The sequence below is a fragment of the Venturia canescens genome, chromosome 6, assembly GCF_019457755.1.
Source record: "Venturia canescens isolate UGA chromosome 6, ASM1945775v1, whole genome shotgun sequence".
Taxonomy (NCBI): domain Eukaryota; kingdom Metazoa; phylum Arthropoda; class Insecta; order Hymenoptera; family Ichneumonidae; genus Venturia; species Venturia canescens.
The window spans coordinates 2,391,270-2,414,736 of NC_057426.1; the positions used below are offsets into that span (position 1 = coordinate 2,391,270).

The following is a 23,467-nucleotide window of genomic DNA, read 5'->3' on the forward strand; positions in this document are numbered from 1 at the left end:
AAATTTTTGTCAGTGGTATCTGCAAAAAGCATTTGTTCTGATAATGGTTTTTTTATCTTTTCTTCCGCGCAGGCTGTACAAATGCATCGTGATCAGTACAGGGATCGTACCGGTGTGCTTCATCCGCTTAAATACTTCAGACCCGACGATTCCGTGTTTCACGGTCCTCCAGGCCTCTTCGGAGCGTACATTTCCAAGTATCCCGACACTTACACCGCTTACAAACTACCCATCGTTCTTCCTATCACGTACGAAAGAAGAGTCAAGACTCCATACTTGCCGGAACTTTCGTTGGCCGGTATTTACTCTCGGAGGCCATGCATTGCGCACAAAGTCTAATCCGGAAGCTCTCGTTCCATTACACCGCGTCTATCATCCTCTGAAATTCTCATCGAGTACACTCCACGCTCTTTCGAGCGCGCACTCGTTCGAATTTTCAAGCGGTAGCGCGAATCGACTTCATGATTCTCCCCATTTTCGCCGCCATCATTTTTTCGCCTCCGACTATTCCTGTGTTTTGGTATGCGGAAGTAATTATAAATCAAAGTTGCGAAGGAGCTGCTCCATTTTTTCTGTCCCTTTTTGGGCCTCGCTGTTGTCGTTGTGAACGATGCCAATCGCAATTAGTGAGTTTATTATTGGAATATAATACTTGATACAATGTGCCTCGTTTATGGCATTAGTCGAAAAGTGCTCGAGAATTCTGGTATCCTCGAGACCGTGTGAACGAACTCTTGGGCCCCGATACTTCCGGTATGATCCATGTCCATTTCCTGTAAGACCTGCGGAGAAAATATTCAGTGATTTCTTTGACGAAACCGAAACGAGTGATTGGACGAGAAAACAATGAATAATCAACCGTCTGAGCAACTCGTTCAGCACTCGGGCGATCGATCCTGATTCGTCCTTTTTCGTCGATGCCTGTTATGCGTTCCACCGCTTCGATCAAATCGTCCAAAGATACTTGGTTATCGGAGTCCAAGTCTCAAAATGGAAAAGCAAATGATGAGTTGGCAAAGTGACGAAGGGAATAAAGAAGAAGCTTTTTATAAAATACAGAGCAAAATTACCGAATATTCGGAAAGCCCAAGCAGCTCTGACGTCAACGGGACAGTTTTCGGAAAAGGCCGAGTACAAGTCCAAAACGTCCTCAAAACTCATGCAATCGTCACTTTTCGATGAAAATACTCGAAATATCGATTCGCGAAAAGGATTGTTCTGAAATATCGACATCCGCTGTAGATTTCCATCGTTCTTTCGCTATCATTCGATGAATTTTTCAAATTTTTCAAATTTAAGGAAGTTCACGCGCGAATCTAATGGAAATCGAAAATTCGAAAATGATCGAAAAAATAAAAATGTCATCGGATTTTTGCGATCGTGCTGCGTACGATGACATTTTTATTATTTTAATCGGACGAACGATGTCAAAGAGTTTCAATTTCAAAAATTCGAGGTGTGATTACCGACTGATCCATCATCTTAAGAGTTGAAATTTGGAAATAAGCTAGAAATATACAGTGGCACACTTCCTGTGCGACGATTTGGATTTATTGAAATAGGATCCTCCCAACTTTAACGAGCCAAAAAATAAGAAAATAAAATGTTTTTAGACATCAATAATTTCTTGAGAAAGCCTTGTTACCGATGAAAATGACTTGGCTATGGAAAAAGAAAAAACTTATTCGAGTTTAACGAGTAACAACGACCCATCATCACATCAAAAACTGATCAATTTCAACAATCAAGTTTCACATAATTTTAATAATTGCGAGAATAAATTTTAATCCTTTCTTTGATCATCGAAAGAGCAAAAAAGTTGCTTTTTTGCATCGCAAGTAGCGCATGATCTTCCTTGAAAAGAAACTTGTATTTCGACAGATTCAATGTCAGAGTCAAGGACAAAACATGCAGCGCAGCGTGATAAACGCGATATGAACGATTCATTCACTCGTTACACGTGCTGGAATGTACCGGTAAACGAAAACCCCTTCCGATCCCTTAATTTCCCTCTCTCGACCGCTTCTGGCTATTCCCTGTCATTCGCATATCGATGAAATCATCATCATTTGTTTTCCCTCGTGTTCGAATCGACGCAAATGGTTATATTCGATCGAAACATTTTGTTCCGTCTCTGAAGTATTGAATAGTTGATCAAACTTACGCGTAATTGTGGAATGATTTGGAGTATACGCTCGATTGGGAATCGACAGTGAAGATTTTCTTGCAGTTCTTTCGGCCCGAGTGTCTCGAAGCTTCGAAAAATACTGTTTTGGAAAAGAGAAGAATGATGTATTTTTGGAAGCACGAGAAAGCAATTCTTTATTATAAAAAACATAAAAAATGATCCCAATTTTCAGAGTTTTGTCGAAAAATATCAATTTTTCAAGTGCTCTTCGATGCAAGTGCAATTGGGAGTATTTTTCGAACGCATGAATCAAGTAAATGGAAACAAAGCCCAATTTTTGACTGCACTGGATTTCCATGGGCCCGGACAAGCTTTTTCAACTCCCGAGTCGATTCCTATTTTTCGATTTTTAAGCACCGAAACTATTCCCTAACAATCGAACCGCTAGCCTAATCAAACGAATACTTTTCGCGTCAACGGATAACAAGTTTATCGCACGCAGTAAACGGGGCCTTCGCTCTTATCAGAATGACTCAATCGTGACAATGAGCAATTCGTTCTTAACGGAGAAAAACTACAAAAGTAATAAAAAAGAATTTGAAACATTTTTATCGCATGAACGGACAAGAGCTGCATAAATTTAGTGAGTTTATTAAAGTTTCAGCATTGATGAGAAAAATATGAGACATTCGCTCGGCCCGCACAATGTTACTCACTAAACTATCTCGGCTTTGTTTAAGTACGTCAGTTGACTGTACTCTTCGAGCATCTCTGGCGTCATCGTTGAAACGTTGGAACCGGAGTTTCCCATGGCTGGAGGCACTGTATTTGAATTTACATCGGTTCGCCACTGGCAAACCGTAGAACGTTTGTCTTGTGGAGAGACGTTCTCGACTTCCGTCCTCGTCGTTGGAAAGAACGAAAAAAACGGTTTATTTTTGTTTGCTCCTCGAATCCGGAACTCTCACTCGTGAATATTATTTTTTGCGGTCCGATTTTTTCTTCGCCTTTCGAGTTTCGCGTTTATGAAAAAATTCAATGAAATTTATTACTTCGAGCCTCGTCTATGAATACGAAACAAGTGTTTTGAAGCTTTTTAAACCCAGTTATTCTTGCCGGCGCATCCGACTTGCTCGACGTCTAACTACGGGACAACGCAGGGGCTCGGAGAGTGTTCAAAATTATGACCAGCTCCGTTATTATCTTGGCAGCGAGAAAAAAAGCACTATAATCTTATCGGTGCGCGACTTACATTCCCCCGAGTCATTCTTGCTTTTTTTTATCGGGAAAATGCTGGCGCGCTGAATTTCAATTTTTTCTTATCTACTTACTATCGATCTTGAACCCAGCGGACTTGTCGTTTTCGTATTTTATATTAATATACGAAATATTATAATATTTCATAAGTTGCTTCAAGAATTACGAGTATTTGTGCCCCGAGCAGGTCGTTCCTCATCAAACCTATGAAAATGCTTCGCATCATTTTTTTGTCCCCTAAAAACACGATGGAATTTTGAGGGCAATCGACTCTGATGGATTTCCCCAGCTCTTCCGGCAAAATCACCGCTCCGACCAATTTTCGCTTGAACGTGAAAAATATCTATTTTTCATTAACGCAAACACACGCATTGTAATCCAGTTAAATTTGATATCCTTGCGCAGAGGTAGCTAATTAATAGCTGGAAAAGGTTGAATTGCGATCGGAACGAAAATGGCAATTTGCCCTCACAATAAAGGGATGCGCGAGCTTATCGTAATACGAGAGGGAAATACATAAAAATCGACGAGAATTCAGCGAGCTTTCATGGCGATTATACGCGCGGAGCAACGAAATTAGGTGTGCTCCAGTCCCCATGAGTCTGATTACGGTTCTATAATTAATGATTTCTGTGAATGGGATCGAAAGCACGTTTGGTAGAAGAGGTTTTCTTGGCCACTTGACTCGAATTAAACGATCGATGTTTCGTGTAGTATTTTCATGGTGGAAACATTGAAGCGCGAGATAACTCATAATGTGCAATGATGAAGAACTCTCATCTGCTGCTATCGACAACCCACTCGACCCATCGATCATTCATTTTTTTCAATCCCTCGTGGAGAGTAAAAATCGTTGAGAATTCGAATTTCGAGACATCGAAATTGCTGGAGAAGTTGAAAATATTCAGCGGTTTTCAAAACTTCGTAAATATTCATCTCGATGCTCCTGAGAGTTTCACAAAAAAAATATCACAACACGGCTGCGCGACGTCTGGCCCGACGACAAAATATCCGAAAGACGAAATGTCCTAAATCTCGTCCACGTGCAAAACATCTTTGTGGGGCGTGTTGGATAGCGGGGTGTGGGCATAATACAAATTTATTAATTGCACTTATTTCTTCATTAAAAAGGAACAGATTGATAATGTTTCTTTACACTTTACACCGTAGAGCTAAACGTACAAAAGAGAGGAAAACATTGACTGTCTCATGAAGCAAGTCGTTCTAGTTTAAAAGTAACGATACTATTCGTAGATCAATCGATCGAGAGTTCACCTCAACATGTAAATATCGACATATCACCGATGTTTTGTCATCGGGTCAAAACGCGTGTTACCTAAAGACACGATTTTTTAACGATTTTTGCAAAAACACTTGAGGCCCGAACTTGCAATGGACCCCCTTTCCAGAATATTCGGTCACAGAAATAAATGAAAGCTTAATGCTAAAGATAAAAAATGCTCCAAAAGTATTTTCGAATACCGATTTGTCAATAGGTCGTTCCCAACGAAATAATTGGGACGCGTCATTCGGCGATATTCCGATAAATAAAAACGAAAAGAGCATCAAGCATGAATCATGAATAGGATAAAAATCTTCGGTGACAAGAATCAAACGGGCAAAAGCCCGGAAACTGTATAAAAAAAATATTGAAAAATTGAAGCATCCCGTCGATCGATAAGAGGTTGAATGAATCGTTGTTCCAGAAATCAAGAAGTTGCGAGCGCTCAATTAACGCGAATGCGTGTTGCACGAGAATGGGAAAAGCTACGGGTATCGGTGAAAATTTAAATTTGTGATCTGCACGCGGTGCGTAGGGACGTCCGTGCGAAAATTTGCGATTATTGTTACACCGACGAGGGGCCGGGGGGGGGGAGGCGGGGATTGAAAAGAGGCACCGGGAGTGGCGTGTATGCGGGCACGTCGGGGGCGAGGTGGACGATGGTGCGAGAGGAGAGCAGTTATTGTTCCCGAAGCTGGGGATGTTTGTGGATAATGGCTCGAGGCTCGAGAGGTCATGCGAAGCTGACGTTCCGGCATGTCAACAGCAACTATGCATCATCAGATGTCCGGTGCACGTAACGCATCCTCCCTCTCGGGGCCGCATGACTCCGGTGTACGCGTCTATACGGGCGTGGGAGCAGCGGCAGCGGCAGCAGCAGCAGCAGCAGCAGCAGCAGCGGAGTATTCATTACAATAAGCAGCTCCGCGATGCTCAAACGGACCAGTCCCGATTCCTACTCTCGCTTATACCGCAATGAAATATCGGCTCCGATCGTATACCCGGCTCGAGTGCCTGCTCGACGACTCCTCCATATATTATTATAGAGTCGTCTCCTCACCCGTTAACACTCGTATCTCTTGCTTTACTACCTCCCTGCAGAGCCTGCTGTTGCTGCCTTCTCATTCTCATTCTCGTTCCTCCCGCCCCGCGGCGGTCTCTCCTGCGATACGCGCGGCATTCTCTTCCTCTCTGGACTCGCGTCCGGAATATTCGATGGGCGAGTCCTCCCTGCGTCGGATCGCCGGTGTGTAGTATGGAAATCGAAGCGAGCAAGAGATCGTGTTTTGTTCTCGTCTCGAATAACGTCAATCAAAGGGCTAGCGAGACGCATGACGCGCGTATCATTACATTCGGCTAATTCTCCCCTCATTCGATTTACTCCATCTTTCGATGTTTTTTTTCCACCCCGCTTCATCGCTAACGCCCTCCGCGTCAACCCCTGTCGAGCTTATTAATCCACGGCGAATCTGTTATCGTCGTATTGTTCGACGATTTAAATCGCTGAGAATAATCGCGGAAACCGCGCGGATCAATAGCCTCTTACTTGACGATCGTTTCCGTGTGCTTTTCGCGTTGCGTTCGAGTTTATTTCACCGCTGCGGCGCAAGCGAACCCAACAATTTGTCCGATGCGCTCAATTCTTTGTCCCTGAAACGCAAGCTCGATCGGTTTTTCGAATCGAAGATAAACGGCATTAAGGCCGTTTCTCACGAACCCGAATATTCTACAAATAACTGATTTTAAATAACAGTAAAGTAAAAGTGCATGCGAATAGACTGGCGACTGTCCAGCTCAGCTTATCGAACGTTTAATACAGAATTAAAACTTGAAAAACGGTAAAATTTATACGCGAGCTTATGGAGATTTCATCGTAAAAATAATTCTGAATTCTTCATGTAAACTGTTTCACAGATTGAAAGAAATTCGAGGAATCCACAGCGACGATAAAAATAAAGGGTCGCCGAATGCCTAAAAGAGATTTTAACGATACATGTTGGAAAAATTGCAGAAGCAGAAGCTTTTCCTAAACCGCAACTTCTCAGAAGTTAGGAATCAGTCCAAATTTCGAGTGCCCCAATTTCCGTCCCAAAAAATACGCTCACGCGAAAGGATTACCTTAAAAAATCTTGAACGCAGCATAGCGGTGATTCTCGTTATCATTAACGAAGAACGACGTTCCCAATTGGACAAACGATCTCTCCCTTCGCATGGAGCGAAGAGAATAAAATAATAGAAATATGTCGACGAGAGCTTTTGTTCACGCGTAAGTAAGTCAACGAGGTCACTCCCCCTGAGACATTGGAGATTCGGATGTGTGCTCGCGTCCTCGCGTATAACGCACCGATGCACGCATACGAAGAACGCCAACGAGCCGATAGGCGCACACGCACGCGTGAACCCACGTGAGCTTGCTCGATTTCCCATAGAGATGTGCTTCGAGTTTCGTCACATGTACCCGGACCGTCCGTCCCTCCAAACCGACCCATATAACCCCCCCCGACTTTCCTTCCGATCTCATTTTCCGGCATGAAAAATGCGCCTGGCATGAAACTCGTCAAGCATCAAAATGTTCAGGTTTAGGGAATCGAGCTCGATGTTTAGCGCTCTTGCGGAGAATATCTCGATGGAGGGACTGGCATGAAGAGGGCTTGCGGTATAGATCGATCCCGCATTGAAGGAGCCCGTTATTATTACGGGTGTGCGATAGCCTTTAACGAGAGAAGCCCGTATACCGATCGCGTTACCGACCAATCGTTAGTTTCAGTCTCCAAACTTTGGCGGAGTTTGTACGCGTGTATCCGCGAATCAAATGCGGAAATGGGAGCGCGAAACTTTTCAGGGTATCGAAGCGAGGTCACGAAAAGAGGCGTAAATTCCGACATAATCGGGATCGAATGAAGCAAAATTCGCATAAGTACACTCCGCGATGACTCTCGTTATTTTGGGATATTCATTTGAAATGTGAATAACGTGCTTGATCAATCGGATGCATGATTTATGAGTCGGGGCCGGATGAGTTTGCTCTCCGTCTGTCCGTTGAAAATCATGGGAATGCCTCGTCGCATTAAAACGTTGCAATTTTAATGGGACGGAAATGAAAAGCTGTGGGAATACATGCGGGAACTGTGTGATCGCGATATTGCGCCGGGAGCTCGTCATTCCGATGATCATTCAAGGTTGTAATTAGCGTACGTGAAATATTAACGAAAATCAGTGAAACGGAGAGAATAGCTCGCGGTTTTTCGGACGAAAACACTCGAGAAAATTGGCGGGGTTCGTTGGTGAGAAAAAACGCAGCGTGGCGCGGTTGAACTCGGCGGCCCCGGAAACGAAGGCAGAAAACGGAAACGTTGACCCACGAGGCGGGGAATGGTCCACGAGAGTTTTCAGCCCCTCGGGATTTCGAATGATCAAACACGGTATTGCGAACGTATGAAAATAAATATTAGCAGCTTGAGGGCGTTGTAAGCTATCGAGTTCAGATGAGACGAGTTGAAAGGATTAATTTGCTCGAATGATGGAAAACAGGGCCCGCGAAACGGGGGTGCGGGGTAAGTTTGAAATTCGGTATTCAATAAGAGCTTAATTAAGAGCTTAATGAAATTTAGCGTGGCGAGAGGAGCGATAGGATATAGAACATGGGCTTTTCGGCTTGCCGTTTCCTCTGCCTCCGAATTACCCCGCCCTTCGCCTCACCAATTCGCTCTCGCGGCGGCCGTGCCGCAAATACACCGTGTTATTGATTTATGCACACGTTTCCCGCGTACGCGTTTATTCGCCGCGGCCAATTGTGATGGAGCGTTTGAACGATCATTGTCACAAATTCATTCGCTTCGAATTGGCTCGCCGCGGTTACTTTATTCCACCACCGCCGGGGCCGCTGCCGCCTTCCAGGAAGAACCGCTCGGCTTCGGATTGTGAGAAACAAAACGAAATTAATGGAGTTTAGCAACGCTCGATGTCAGTACGATACGAGAAAGTTCCAATCGTTTTATCGAGTCACAGTTTGCCGTAAATAATTGATCCCGATGTGCACGAAGAATCGTTGACGTTTCGCGTGAAACTCGGAGTTGGTAAAAACGTTAAAAACTGCTATCGGGAAACGGGCGCGCGATCCTTCATCCATCCGTTAAATAATTGAGTGTTCGTCAATTAGATTTGTCGGTATAGGGATCCCTCGGTAACTGCATTAGCAGCGATGTACAGGACCGTATGCGGAAGTCCGGCGGCCTTGCCTGTTTTTCCCTCGCTCTCCTACCCCGAACCATTCGCGGGTGTTCCATTCACCGAATACCGGATAGACTTCAATTTAAATTTCTACGTTCGCCTAATTCATTTGATCCGGGAACAGTTCGTCAAGCCAACGAGTTTTAACGCACCGCCCCGCTCCATTTATCAGCGAATAACGATACCCTTACGATTACCCTCGGAAAATTCTTCTCTCACGCAAAGATCCGTCATTTCCGGGACTCTCTTCTTCGAGAGTTTTTCATGCTTTCCGTCAACTTTAGGGAGCCAAGAAAATTGATTGTTCTCAGAAATGTTTTTAGGATAGACGGAAATAACTCACGGTAGCAAACTTTTCGGTGCAGTTTCAAGGATATTTCAAAAGTACAAAAGCATTTTTTTCACGTGAGAAAAACTAATTTGTTCATAGTTTATGCGCCAAGTCTGATTGTCGAAGTTTCAGAGCTATGCGTACAATGAGGAGATCGTAATTATTGCCTGCAACGAAAATTCAAAATTTTTTTTTTCATTCACATATATTTTCTTTCCACATGAACCTTATAAAAACTGGAAAAAACTGCGAAATCCTATATTTACAGCACGTTGAAGTGTTATTCTTCTTTTTTAGAAGCGTTTTTTTCAAACTCGCTGAAAATATAGAGTTTCGCAATTTTTTCGGGTTTTTAAAGGTTCGTGTGGGAAAAAAAATATATGAAAATGAAAATATATTCTCACATTGAAAAATGTTTTTGTACCCTGCTTGAAATATCCTTGAAACTACACCGAGAAGTTCACTACGGTGAGTTATTTCCGTCTATCCAAAAACATTCCTGAAAACAATCGCTTTTTTTGACTTTTTAAAGCAGAGCCCCTCCTTAAAGTACACACAACCAAAATATAGCGAAATGAATGAAAAATGTATTTTGTTTTGATGAAAACCAATCGCCGATTCCCATGATTATTGCGCATTACTTTTTTTTCCAATGAACAAATATTTGTTGTTGTGTTTTAATGTTCGCTGTGGAACGAACAAACATGCACGAATTGCCAATCCCAAGCGGTTATTGAGCCCTGGAAGCGAAATTATCGCCGGCAGGTGATTGCAGCGATAGCACAGTTTTTTTTTTCCCGAATGTGAGCAAATTGTGACTTCGTACATGACGGCGCGCCACGCGTGAGTTTACAATCGTTTTTTCGGCATGTACTTAATCCCGCGTGTGTATTCAGGAGTGAATAGAATCACCGAATTCTCGAGAGCCCATGATTCTTTCTTATCTCATGCGGCAGCGTTCATCAGTTAAGGAAGTAATTAGTGATCGCAATCTGCGATCACTAATTTACCGAACAAATTTCTGGTTTTATCGTCTCGATGTGCCAGATTGGGCATCTTCGATCGATCGATCGTAATTTTTTGCGCATTTATAATTTTTCTCACATTTATCGCACGTTTATAATTATTAGCGCATTTCTCAAGACGTTGAACAGCAAATATCTTTATCGATCCAAGTTGGAAGTTCTTATCCAAAGAGAGGCGAGTTTATCGGAACGCTCGACGATGAGCGCGATAAATAGAGCTTCAAAATCGTTTAAAGTTTTTCAAGGTCCCCATTCCATATCGGGAAACAGAATGGAAATGTTATTATCTTATCAGAAGCTTCGATGAAACTATTGACTGGAGTTGGGAGAGTGATTTTTAGGACAGCCTGTATGAATGTTTAATGTTTGGTATCTTCGCGCCTGGAGGTTTGATACAGAGTGGGAAAACTAAGAGAAACGGGAAGTGGAAAGGTGGATGAGGACTCGGAGGATGGAAAATGTGAATTGCTGCTGGGGGTAGATACTACCAGCAGTATTAGCTCCAAGTTGGCGAACGAAGAGGTAGAGATAGCGCAGTTGAGATCTCGGCGTTCATTCGAGCGCACTACGATATGTGGACTTTGGAGATTCGTTAGGTTTCTCTGTTTGCTGAAATAGATTGTTCGAAAAGGATTTGAATTTGGCTCCTTTCTTCCCTTCTGCATCGTCACCAGGCTCCTTTATCGATCCCCTTCGTCGTTTCAACTCGAGTCATCATTACTGATCTTGAGTATTAAAATGTAATTGTACACGGAGACAATTAGATGGTAAAATTTACCGCAAATTCTGCGGGGACACGTTGAGGAAAAATATTTATTGCAGTAACGCACTGTTAAATTTTCAATATTTTGCTGAATTTTCAGTTTTATAATAGTCAATATTGCGAATAGTGAAGTTTACGGCACGTATACTAAAATTTGCAAAAGTTCATTTTTCGGTGCATGACGGTTCAATGTTTTTGCCCTAACGTAGGTATCGATCACTCAGTTTCGTATAGCACACCGAAATGGTGATTTACACACTTCAACGAAGGGTGCATGCATTGCATGTAAAACATTCATCGGTAAAATTCACCGTGACGTCAAAACTTATAAAATACTCGGATAAAAGTTTCTACTGTGAACAATGAATGTTATTTTTTTTATAGGAGAATTCAATTTTTTCCCCATAATAATGTCATATGAATTGCAGCTCGTCACACCGCGCTGTCGTTACTGGACGGTAATTTTTCAAATTTCATTCTCTCCGTGTTCTTTGAAAATAGCTGATGAAAATTGAGGGATTACGAAAGATGAAAAATTCATGGTTTTAGAGCTGAGGATAAATTCATTTGAAGCAGCTTCGCGGAGTTTCGCTCGAGAAATATAATTGAAATCTCATTCTCATTATAAAGTTTGACTCTGTGTGCTCTATTTCAATGTGGTTTGAATGAATTTTAAAATAATTATTCGAACCAAACAGTGTTTCATGCGATCCGGGCGCGCAGGTTAGTTTCGTCAGTGGCTTCTGTTTCTCCATTAATTTACTTTCACAGCGGTCAAATCCGCGTGTACGATTTCAGGAGGGAATCGTATCGCATTTTGAAAGTCCATTTTCCTGTAAATACAAAACCTTTTAATTGGTCATTTGATTCGAAATGAATCAAATGAATGAGGCAGTTGCAACCTTCGAAGGAGTCGAAGCCACCCTGTACAGAACGGTGGAATGTTCGGAGGAAAGCTCGCGGATGTTTGAAGGAGTAAGAAAATGGGGAGAGCGGAGTACGAGTTAAATTAGTGTGCTTGTGATCCCTTCGCAATATCTCTCGTCTCTGAATGGAAAATCTGCGAGAGAGGGAGAGGGCGAGAGGGAGAAAGGACTCAGGATTGTTCGAAATCCCGGGATCGCTCGGTTCATCCGGAAACCCTGAGCGTATATCCATGTAATAGGGTACTTTTCTTTTCTCCTCGTCGTTTCTCCATCTTCCGAGTCGCGTTAACCCAAAAGCTCTCTTTCCTTTTCTCCTTTCCTGAATCTTTTTCAATGTCCACGCGTGCGACCGGTGCTGCATTCGTAAATTCTCATTTGACTTTGTAACTCTCGGCGCATTTAAAGGCATTCCGTCAAATCGAATCGGTGGATCGAAAGTTGCCAGAGTCGACATTCAGCGATGATACAACGATGCGAGAGGCGTCAAGCGTTCCGGCTGCTTCGCTATATCCGTGCTGCGCCCCAGAACGAAGGAATCCACAGGACTAAAATGTCAAGGACGTTCTTGCCAGTCTAGGAATCCGAGTCATCGTTGATTCGGAGCCCTCGAGCGATCGCGATTTGCCCTGCTTCCGAGCCCAGTACGGGCCACGTCCGTGAGACATTTGAACCGCGCTCGAACGTGCGGTCAAAGCAGCAATTTTCCGTCACGATCGTATTTTTTTTTTTTTTTTTAACAATCGTGAACACTCCCTGGCGCTGCGATACGCGTAATTCGAGATCCATTGCAGCGCTATACGGAAGCCGCAGGATTAATCAACGATTCCATTCGCATCGCTAGTGTGCGGAATCCGAGCTATTAATTTTCGTCCGGGCTTTTTCACTTTCGAATAAAGCATGTACCATCAACTTTTAGGGTCTTGTGGGGTGTGTGGTAAAAGTTTGAGGAGATCAAGCAGCTCGGTACATCTTTCCAAGTCACTGCAGAGCTATGCAGTAACAGCAAATTCCCTTTTGAGAACTCGAGGCAAAAGCAGCGCGTCAGCTTTGGAGAAAAGTTTTGACGTTCTTGCAACCCGTTGATGTTCGCGTACGGCTGGTGGTATGCTGCGGAGAAAATCCACGTGCCGCTCTTATTGAGGCCGGATGAGTAACATCATTTAGCAGCACGCCATCAGCGCATACCTGCAGTCTTGGGAGGGGGGTTTCGGCGCACCTCGATCTTAGCGGGTTATTCCAACGTGTGCGATACACAAAGTTTCAATTTTCAACTCACTTGGCTACGGCGCGGCTCGGGATTTATCCTGAATAACATTTTTTTCATTTTTTTCCCCCCCCAGTTGAAAATTCAGTGATCGCTTTAGCTAACGCGTCAGCTGGCCGAAACACGATGGTTGTTGCTTAATTTTGATACTGCGCGCGACGAGTGATCGTAGCTTCACCGTTAGAAATTCACCTCTCGGAATACTTTAATTGGATAGCTTCGCGCATTCCTCCAGGCTTTCATCGGTGAGTAAACTTGCTATGGGTTAAGGCTCAACCCCTTCGGGTACGGGAATTTCTCTTGGAGTAAATTTTCATCGTTCCCAAGATTTCGATATAGATTCTTGGCCCTTTCTCACTTTGCGGTTTGGCCCTTCTCCTTGAGGTGGAAGCTTGAACTTTGGTCATGGTGCTGGGTACGGGGCGGATCTGTTACGAACGGCCGTAGCGCCAGTCCGCGCGCCGCTATAACTATAACGAAACGAGTGCGAGAGACCCGAACAGTGGTAGGAGCAGCAGCAGTAGCAGCAGCAGCAGCAGCGAAAGGATGTCGGAGAGTCCTTGCCAGTTAAGAAGATGGAGCGATCAATCTGAGCCGAACAGGAACCCGCAGAACGCGAACTGTTTCGATAAACCCGCGCTTCTGCTGCTACGCTCGTTCGAATAAAGCGAGAAAATCAGAATGAGGAAGGTAGTGATTGGAAATCGTAAAAAGTTTTTGCAAGCAACACTGCAAAGAAGAAACAAAGAAGCGAAAATGGCGAATGGAAAAGAGAAAAAAAACACTAAACGCCCATTCGCGTCTTCGGTTCCTCGCCTTTTCAGAATAAGAAACTTAACAACAACGCAGGAGCTTGAATTGATGAATATAAATAAGAGCGAGGAAAAGTTGAACGGGCATGGGATGAAGTTTCTTCCAACGAATCAGTTTGCCTCCGAGCCAGTGTCACTTTTATAATATTAACAACAAAACGTAGTAGCTTGTTTTCTGACCACGGCTATAAATCTTGGAGAAAAAAAGTCCACCGGACAGTCAACTATTACCGAGCAGAACCGTAGCGCTGTTATATTTCGAGCGTAACTCAACCTTTCCTTGCTCCGAAAACAAAAATAGTTGGCGCACAGTCTATAAACAACGTGGATAAGAGTACAGCGATCCTTTTTTCGAGAAGAATCTTCCGGAGTATCGGGAAGATGCCGGCGCAAGAGGCTTTACCTCGTACGAGTATGTGTGAAAACGCGCGGAGTGCGGAGTTGAGAGGAAACTTGAGGGGACAGAGAAGCGCAAGAGCATCTCCATTAGAAACTCGATTTCCTCAGGCAAATTTCATTTCGATCGTGCTGCATAGTGCCCGGGCCGTCTTCACCCGAAGCCTTTTCGCACGATCCGTATTTATGGGAATTTTGCTTGAGAAGGTTTCGCGCGAGTGGGGCTTGCATAAGCAGCGCGAGCGACACACCGTTTTTCCTCGCTTTCTCTCCGCGATCCCCGAATTGGCGGAGGCTCCTGTATAGCATTGCGTAGGCGAGATGCCTCAGCGTTGGGATGGCTGAGGCCAAGCTGCCGAAATACCGAAAGGAAATATGGAAGGTGAAACGCCGGGTATGAGACAATATACGTATCTCGAGAGCAACATACACGGCCGGCTCTTGTAGTAATACCGCATGAACTGGTGCACTGCGGTCCTTTGAAATTTTCCACCAACCTGCCCGCGAGCCACCGCTTGGAATTCAGCGACAGAGAGCATGTTGTATTCCCTTTTGAGCACCCACTTTCGCCACCGCTCTTCACTGGGAATCAGCGGAAGCTCTCGCGGAGCGTACGCGCGTTGTACAAGCTCTGTCAAAAGTCGTCTCAACGTCCCTGTGAAGTTGGCTCGATCACGCGCGAAATTTCATATAAAAGTTGACCGAGTTATCGCGCTCCTTCGTCGCATCTTCGGGGCAGTGTCTCTCGTAAATGCGACGTCGCGTTTACATCGGTGACGAATGCTTGCGCACACTTTTTTCTTTACAAACATTTTCCCTCGAGAAAATCGTTGCCTCGAACTTTTGACACGTCCCATACACGATGTAGCAGTACACGTAACTCTCGCATCGAGCCACATGCCAGGGACAGCGTAAGTCGACGCGCTTATATCCGGGGGACTTGGGCGAATTAACGAACGACTTTTGCCCAGACGTGAAGAAGGGCTGAGGGGCGGAAAGGCTACACAGCCCTGGATTTTGATAATATGTGACTTTATCTTGAGCTGCCGACGCTGCGCAGGTAGTCTGTTTACTTAAGATAATGGGAACGTCGGGAGGATTGACGGTGGGAAGGAGGATTGGGAAGGAAGTAGCTCTTGGTGCAGCAGTGTGAACTGGAGACTCTGTAAGGTGAGAGGCGTGGATAGGAGATGAAACTTCACCTTGGTGGCAAAGATATTTCACCAGGCGATGTTTCGTGGAAGGAATTCTCTGCGCAGTTTTGAGACAACGCTGCTGAGAGCTCATCCTGAAGTTTGGATTATGAGAAATATTATTATTTTTCTTTTTTATTATACAAATGAGAGTTGTGCAGGACGATACGAGCACCGTCGAAAGCGTGATGCTGACCGCGTTGTACGGTTTCATCGAGCAATTCATGAGATAAAAAAATATAAAATTTCATTATTCCGATTGACTTTGCACAATGAGACAACCGTAATTGGGAGCCGGTTCGCAAAATTTAACATCTCACTGGTTCTCGCAGTCAATCGAGGGGTCTGTAGGGTGTAACTTTTCAGTCGGAAATCTTTCTTCTTTTCCTTCGTCGTTTTCTTGCCGTTTGCTTTCATCCTTTTCCACAGAGCGGCTCGCGCCCGCCTCCCGGTACAAGAGCGAGGGAGGAGGAGAGATTTCCGCGCAAAAACTTCCCCGTCACTTTGGGGCTGTTGGGAAGAGTGAACGAGGCGATGGAATGGCTGAGTAAGGGAGAAGAATGAAGAGAAAAAGAGAGAGAGAGAGAGAGAGAGATGGTGGAAGTGAGTGAATGAGCTCGAGCAAAAGGGGTTGCTGCGAAGGTGGCTCTACGCTGATGGTGCGCTCGTTTGCCGGGAGGGGGATATACCCGGAGAGCTACACATTGGATGAGAAATAGAGAGAGAGAGAGAGAACGGAAGGGAAGGTGGAAAAGACGGAGAGAGCGGTTCTCTGTGTCGTGTGCGCGGCGGTGTGGCAGGGGGGACGGCAATCTACAAGAACTTCATTTTCCGAACCATTACGCCCCGTCCTATTGCACCGCGCCTTCACGGGGAAAACCCCTTTGCCCCCTTAAATTAATTTATATCGAAATTTCAAATGACACTCATCGGGTAGTACAATAAATAACGCGCGGAGGTTAAGGCCTCGCGCCCTGTTGTCCTCTTTTTTTTATTTTTTATCCTATTTTTCTTTCCCTCAGAGCCAGCGAGCTTCTACTCCTTCCATCTTCGTTTTTCTCACAGTACCCGGACCATAGAGCTTTTCACTCGCGAGCACTGTTGCTGCTGCTGCTGCTGCTGCTTCCATGTAGCGACGACCACCGTTTGCACCGACTTGAGAGAAAAATACGAGAGTAACAGGCTCTGATAAAAAATGTCTTTCCCTCGCAAAATTTACTGTCGTTATGTACGCTTTCGTTCCAACTATTGCTTCATCATCGAGAGTGCAATAATGCGGTTGATCTTACAAGTTCTTTCCTCACGCTTTTTTCACGTTCGAGGTGTTATTCGACTTGGAAGGCGCGAGCTCCGAACTGGTATCGACGACTGCGAAGACGAAGAAAAGAGCCTCTGCGATATTATTCTCAAAAGATCGGAGCCCGGAGCTCGAGCATTCCAACTTGATGTGAAACGTCAAAATGTGCGGTCACGGGGAGCGAGCGCAAGTTGGCTTTTCGAGTATATAATGAAAAGAGGTGGTGCGCCTGCGTCCAAGAGCTTGGCTGAAACAAGTGAATTGGCCGGGCGGGAGTTGAATGTTCATAAAGTATGCGGAGAAATTGTTTTGCAGGTAGAAGAGAAGGGCAGAAAGGGTCGAGCACATGCGAATAAGAGTATGCGCCCGGTAAGCTCGGGACACTAAAAGATACAACACACGCGCGTTTGCTCCAAGTCATACGCCCCTAGCCCGCGTTCCTTAAAACTCCTCCAGCAGGTTGGCCTTCAACCTCGTGGGCACGTATAAATACCCGGAGAAAAACATACGTTGGGGTTAGGGAGGACGTTAAGTGTCGTTGTCACTAGAATCCAGCGGGAGGAAGTAGTCGTGAGAGCATGCAGTTCACATCGTGTGCACATGTATTAAGCACCGACGTGTAGACGTACGAAAATATCTTTGGCACGCTGGTAGCAAGCTCGGGCAAAGAGAGGGCACCCGAGAATGAGTAGAATGGGCCAAAGAACATACCCGAGACTACAACGCCCTCAACGTTCCATCTGTGTAGCGTTCGGGTATGCGAAGCTATGCGGTAAACTCTGCGAGCTTCGGTGAACTGTCAAGCAGAGCTTCCCTCGCTCCTCTCGCTCTTTCGCTCTCTCCCGCGCTGGCTTCTTTGCTCTTCTACGGCATTCTACCTGGGTCTTATGGCACGCGAGCTGGCAAACAGTTAATTCGGTGATTTCCTATGGCCTTAACGATCCAGACTGTCAGTAATACCCATATACCTTCGTATATTTTCCTTTGCCATATTGTTACTTCGATTTAAGCCCACTGCACAATTGGGTTTATGCCTGTATCAGAGTCTCTCTCTCTCTATATCTCCGAGTGGATCGTTTCATTCGGCACTATAATATTTAGTCCCGTTTCGTGAATCCTAACTATACACCTCGGCTAACTCCTTGCCTGCCTGCCCGCTCCCTCGCCTGCTCCAAACGTCAAGCATTCCGTGAGGAAACATAAAAGCACCCTCCTCGCGCCTCCCTCAACCACCATATTTGCTCTTCGTGATCGTTTCCTTCCCCGAATATCGGCCTTATTTCAAGGCTTCCTTCCGTTCTTTACACGCTTTTAATTCAATCGACGATCCATACGCTCGGCTCCTGTATTGATCCCAAATGCACAATATCTCGTCGCAAAATTATTCATGTTTTTCCCTCCACTACTTACGCCGTTATACCACAAGCGTTTTTCCTCGTCCTACCACAATAAAGGCAAGAAGGGTTCGAGTCGTTTGTAATTTGATAATAAAAAGCACTTTTTTTCGCAACATTTTTCCCTAGCTCTGCTTTTATAAATTGGAAACTAAATTTTCTTTCACCCTCCACACTCCATCAGAGTCCCATACAAATTTCTGCCTCTTCAACTAAAATTTCAACATCTTCCCAACTCTTTGGATCAAAATCTCCGGCCGTGCATTCTTAAAATCCTCCGTTTTTTTCTCATCTTTCGAAAATCCGCTGCCCCTTGGAATCCCTTTAAATCGACCGTAGACTTTCTAATAGTAGAACAAAACGAAGCTGCTACATTAGAGCAATAAGTAACCACATGGTTTCCATGCGGAAACAAAATGCGATGACACGAGATCTGTTGACTGCATGCTTGATATCTCTCCATCTCCTGTACGATCCAAAGTTTGAGTTATCGAATAACTACTTAACTATTGAGGATGGAGTGAGCGAGTGAGTTAGCGAGGGAAAGGTACAACGGCGCTATCGCATGGTCTTATTGAGACAGGCCCATCTCGTCTTTGTCAGTCTTCTCTGTGCTGGCAAGGGAGCGATATAGAGATATATATGGAGAAGAAGGTAGAGGAGGGAAAATTTGGAAGCCTCGGGGCAGACTTTGTGAAGGTATCCGGTAACCTCTCGTTCTTGCCGCAGGAGAAGCAGCGCCGACGCCGCACCAAATCGTTTTGCCTCTCCATCGTGGCTCGAATGCCAAACATGCTCTATGCCAAAGAACCCGAAAACGACGTTGCGAATGTGGTCTGGTTTGTGATGGAACCGCGGGTGTTCTCAAAGTTTCAATTTTGAAAGATTTTTCGGTGTGAGCAAAGCAATGAAATTGATTTTCACGGCGCTTCTTCAAATTTAGTCATTCTTCTGAGGAGAACAAGCAAAATAAATAGTCGGGATGTTGCTGACAGAATGGCAGTAAAAAACATTCATTTCAAATGGATCGTCTTCTGGTCGGTCGAAAGTTATAACGAGAGAGCTTTTGTTTTCACTCTTTGGAGAAGAACAATGAGCCTGTTTCATTAAACACCTAAAAGAGTTTCCGCATCGCCGCCCTCAAGTGATTTTAACCTGAAGACGTACAAAGTTAAGGTCTTTCGGAAATGCATTCGTCGTCACCCCGTTTTATCCCGACAATGTCACGGCACAAAAGGATTGAGAGCGCGGTACAAACCCGAGAGAGTCCGTCCGATGTCTTTTCATTCCTAGAATATCGAAGAATCTCATAGCAATATTCGAATCTTTGAACAGCTTCTTCATTCTCAACAAACAAGTAAAATTTCTCTTTTTATACTTGTTTCTTCTCATTAGTCTCTTCCCTCCCTGTTCAGACTCTTCCGTCGCGTCCGAAACGAACTTTCCATGAAATTTCCTTGCTTCTTTTCTAATTAGTTTCGTAGTTAATACTATTGATTGTAAATGGGATTTCTTTCCGGTTCTCAAGCTCAAGTGCTGCCTCACGTTCGCCCTTTTTTCTTTCACTTTTCTCGCGCGACGATATCTAATCACTTCGATCGGTTTTTGTTCACTCTCTTTTTCTTATGAATCGTTGCTATATCGAAAAGAGGAACGTTTCGATTCTCGAGCTCACTGCTCCCCAGCCAACGACTCTTGCGAGCAAGTGGAAACTGCGATGCCGAGTTAAGCTTCGTCCTCACCAAGTACGAGGAAAAGGTCCCTCTATTAATAACGTGACATGTTTAAGGGCCTTCTTCTTCGAGGTCACAGTTGTACTGTAAATCCCAAAGTTTAGTTCAATGCTAATTTCCAGTTGGAACGCCGCCTGGTACACCGTGCAAAGGTTCAGGCAAAAACACGATGCAGAGATCGAGAGTCCCAACAGAGATTGGGGAATGAGCAATGTTGTTTACCAATTTATACAAGCTGTCCTAAAAGTGACGCTCCAGCTCTTCGCTCGATCATCGAAATTTTTTTATTTGTAATATCAGATTGGAGAAAGATGAATAATTTGAAATTCTTATTTCCGATCGACTATTTAGCAGATTACGAATGTCAAAAGTTCATATTTTCGAATTCAAAATGAAGAGTGGTTGTTTTATTGACGGACCAGAATATAGAGTAGTAAAAAAATCGGAAGTGAATTTTTCGAGCCTGTAAAACTTGGATACGCGGAATAGCGATGGCTCGAAAATGCGAAAGTTAAAAAGGCGATGCTTGAAATTGAGGATCACCGGTCTGAGTGAGTGAGACACGTGTATTTTGAGCTCTGCTGCATTTATTTATTTTGATCGTTCGACTTTTTGGTGTTTCGGTATTTCAACCTCACTATAATAATCAGTCTTTCGTTGTTATATTTTCGAAATTTCGAATATTCACAATATTGCTGGTTCTGTAATTTATGAATGAAAAGAATGATACTCGAATTTTTGGAAAATTGATATTTTAGTCGTCCTTCCATGGGCGATTGTTACATTCTATTTTCGAGGTAAACCTGCTTCGAGCCTCGTAGTTTCCACTTTATTGATTTTCGACATTCGAGATTTTAGCTGTTCGAAATTCTAGTAATTCTTTTACCCTCACCCTGTCGTTCAATAAGCTCATTCCATTAGCTTCGTAAGTGAAAACACTCCCTATTTGTTGAGGCATCATGGCTAAAGCTCTGCGTAGTCGGTCCCGTCATGGTTACACGACGTACGAGATTGGCCAGCAGTCGCTCGGACGAATCAATGACTCATCAATAGTGTATGAAACAAATGAATTATTGAAAGCTGTCTACCGTTCGCGATATCGTTACCAACCTCATAATATTTCAATGAATCACATTGTACTTGGTAATGAACGCTTTCGAATCAACAACAAATACGATTTAAATACAAAAGAATATCGATCCTCGAATACCCACAGCGCAGGTAGGCCAGTTCGAGGGAGGTTTTTCAAAAAGCATTTTCACAAACTGTCTTTTGCCTCGTTTCGTTTGATCCGCTGCGTTGAGAGGAACATCCTGGCTAATCGGTCCATTGCGTAACAGAGAGAGAGAGAAGTTTCTCGGTGGTTTCGGAAGTGGATAAAAACAGGTACAGATATACGGTATTTCGAAAGGCCGGGTAGTAAAGATATACATCGGCTGGTTGCTCGCTTTGGAATCCTTTTCATAAGATGTAATAGGTATGAAGACGTATAAGGGAATTGGTATACAAAGAAAGAGAGCCGGAGAGCCAGGGAGGACTCGGGGCTGGAGAGCGAGGAGGGATAATTGAATACAACTTGATCGAGCCGTGCGTTTCCACCCCATTAAATCGGGCTTAAACTTCCATTCCGTAGCCAGGGTGCTGGGTGAACCGTGTGAGAATCTCGTAGAACGAGTGAGTGAGCGAGCGAACGAGCAGGAGAGAGAGAGTGAGAAGTGAGTCAAAGGAGCAACCCCTTTCGACTCTACAGTCACCGAGGCCGCGCGGAGATGTTTACGGCGAGCCCAGCTGGAGGCTAATCAGTATACGGACCACCACCGACCGTCGTTCTCTCTCGCTCTCTTCCATTCTCGTTGTGCCTCACCCCTCGTCGCTTTCTCTTCCACTTTCTACTATTTCGTTGCTTGTGTGCCAGAGCTATAAGCACTCCTATATACAATCGCATATACAATGAAATCGTGGAGGGCAATAGTCCGGGCAATGCGCTCGTATAGTTGGGTTATTCCTTACTCTCCGGCGAGGTGCTGCTAGTTCGACTTCCGAGTCAACGGCAACACTCCATCCTTTATTCCACCGTGACGCAGTCCCTTTCCTCTTCGAACTCACCCAAGGCTAACAACAGAGGTACGAAGAAACAAGCAAACTTGTGAGCCTCGCTCCCTCTCTACCTATGGCTTTGATCAAATTAACTCGCTTAAGATTTTAAAGCCTCAAGCTGTCACTTCCCACTCCTCCGGGTTACGATGTCGCGCCGGCTTACAGTTATTCGACGTAGAAATTTCTAATCGACTGGCTCACTGCTTGATTCGCATCAACGTTGGAGTTTGTCAATCTTACACACAACCCCAGCCCTCCTTCCATTCAATCTTCAAAGTCAATTCTCATTCGAACCTCCCGCGATCAATGAGATCCCTGAGACGCAATACTGGTTTTTAAAATACACACAGAAAACGAGGCCGAAAATTCTAAAGGGAAGTACTACGAATATAGTAGCTCGGGGACAGTCTATATACGTACTGGATTGCAGCATTAATTCGAAGAGCAGTAGTAAGAATTGTTCTGTCTACCATAGCAAAAAGACTAATACTGATACCTTTTATTCAAAACACTCAAGAATCTTTTTCTCTATAAGCATAGCAAAAAATCTTTTGAGTCACTTCAAATGTTTATATTGTAAAGTATGCTCGGGCAGCCCTGAAAAAAAACTATCTGTATGGTAAAATGTCACACGTATTCGGTGTATATTCGTGTATTTATCATAGAATTAACCATGCTGACAGTAAAAATTTGTGATCCACGATAGATTTGCACTTATCAGTAAGTGCGAGTCTGACGTGATGAATGAGACTCGAAAACAAAACGAAATGTAGCTCTCACGTGCATCACTTTTTGCTACGGACATAAAGCTGTTTAGAATTCAAGGGAGGAAAAGTTGCCAAATTCAAAAAATACTATGCCGTTTGTAATCGGTCGCTAAATACTTTGAAAATTCTTGAAAAAAAAATATATTCCTCACTAGATAAATTTTCTCCGGGTATCAAATTCTCGAGGCTGCTAAAGATTTTCCAGTCTTCACAGCCCCCTTCAAATGCGCCTAATAAATCGGTCATTTTTTTTTGCCCTTAAGAAACTGCAGGTAATGATAAAAGCTGAGGCTGTTTTACGAACTGCTCAATCTGTAGACCATCATAATTACCCAGCCGTTATTGGCTGCACAATATCGGCTGCCGGAGAATGGGCACCTTGAGCCACTGACACTGATAAAGCGCACGCGCGCATACACGCATACGCACACACTGCGACTCACACACGCCATTGGGAGATGATCGTGGAGTTTCGAAATCGTAGGTTCGCGATTATGAAGTTACGAGACCCCAAGCCCTCATATAAAATTGAATGCGCCAGCCGTATCGTAACAGCAGCGGGGTGCAATAAT

At 44.3% G+C, this 23,467-nt stretch overlaps 1 protein-coding gene across 1 annotated transcript; it reads right to left on the reverse strand.

The window, feature by feature from the left end:
• Positions 1 to 617: 617 nt before the first annotated feature.
• Positions 618 to 3,284, reverse strand: LOC122412858 (calcium and integrin-binding protein 1-like). The gene is made up of 5 exons (XM_043422796.1): positions 2,845 to 3,284; positions 2,165 to 2,267; positions 1,071 to 1,218; positions 860 to 984; positions 618 to 782 (listed from the first exon to the last, which is right to left on the reverse strand). Exons 1-5 carry the CDS (start codon positions 2,937 to 2,939, stop codon positions 672 to 674), a joined length of 582 nt encoding a protein of 193 aa, XP_043278731.1. The 5' UTR covers positions 2,940 to 3,284; the 3' UTR covers positions 618 to 671.
• Between the last annotated feature and the right edge of the window lie 20,183 nt (positions 3,285 to 23,467).

What these genes read in the sequence shown, in the direction of transcription:
- LOC122412858 (XM_043422796.1), bottom strand. Translation starts at nt 2,939, where the DNA reads ATGGGAAACTCCGGTTCCAACGTTTCAACGATGACGCCAGAGATGCTC. An exon ending in AAATCATTCCACAATTACGC is followed by an intron (nt 1,219 to 2,164) that starts GTAAGTTTGATC and finishes TCGATATTTCAG; the next exon opens with AACAATCCTTTTCGCGAATC. An exon ending in TTGGGCTTTCCGAATATTCG is followed by an intron (nt 985 to 1,070) that starts GTAATTTTGCTC and finishes TTCCATTTTGAG; the next exon opens with ACTTGGACTCCGATAACCAA.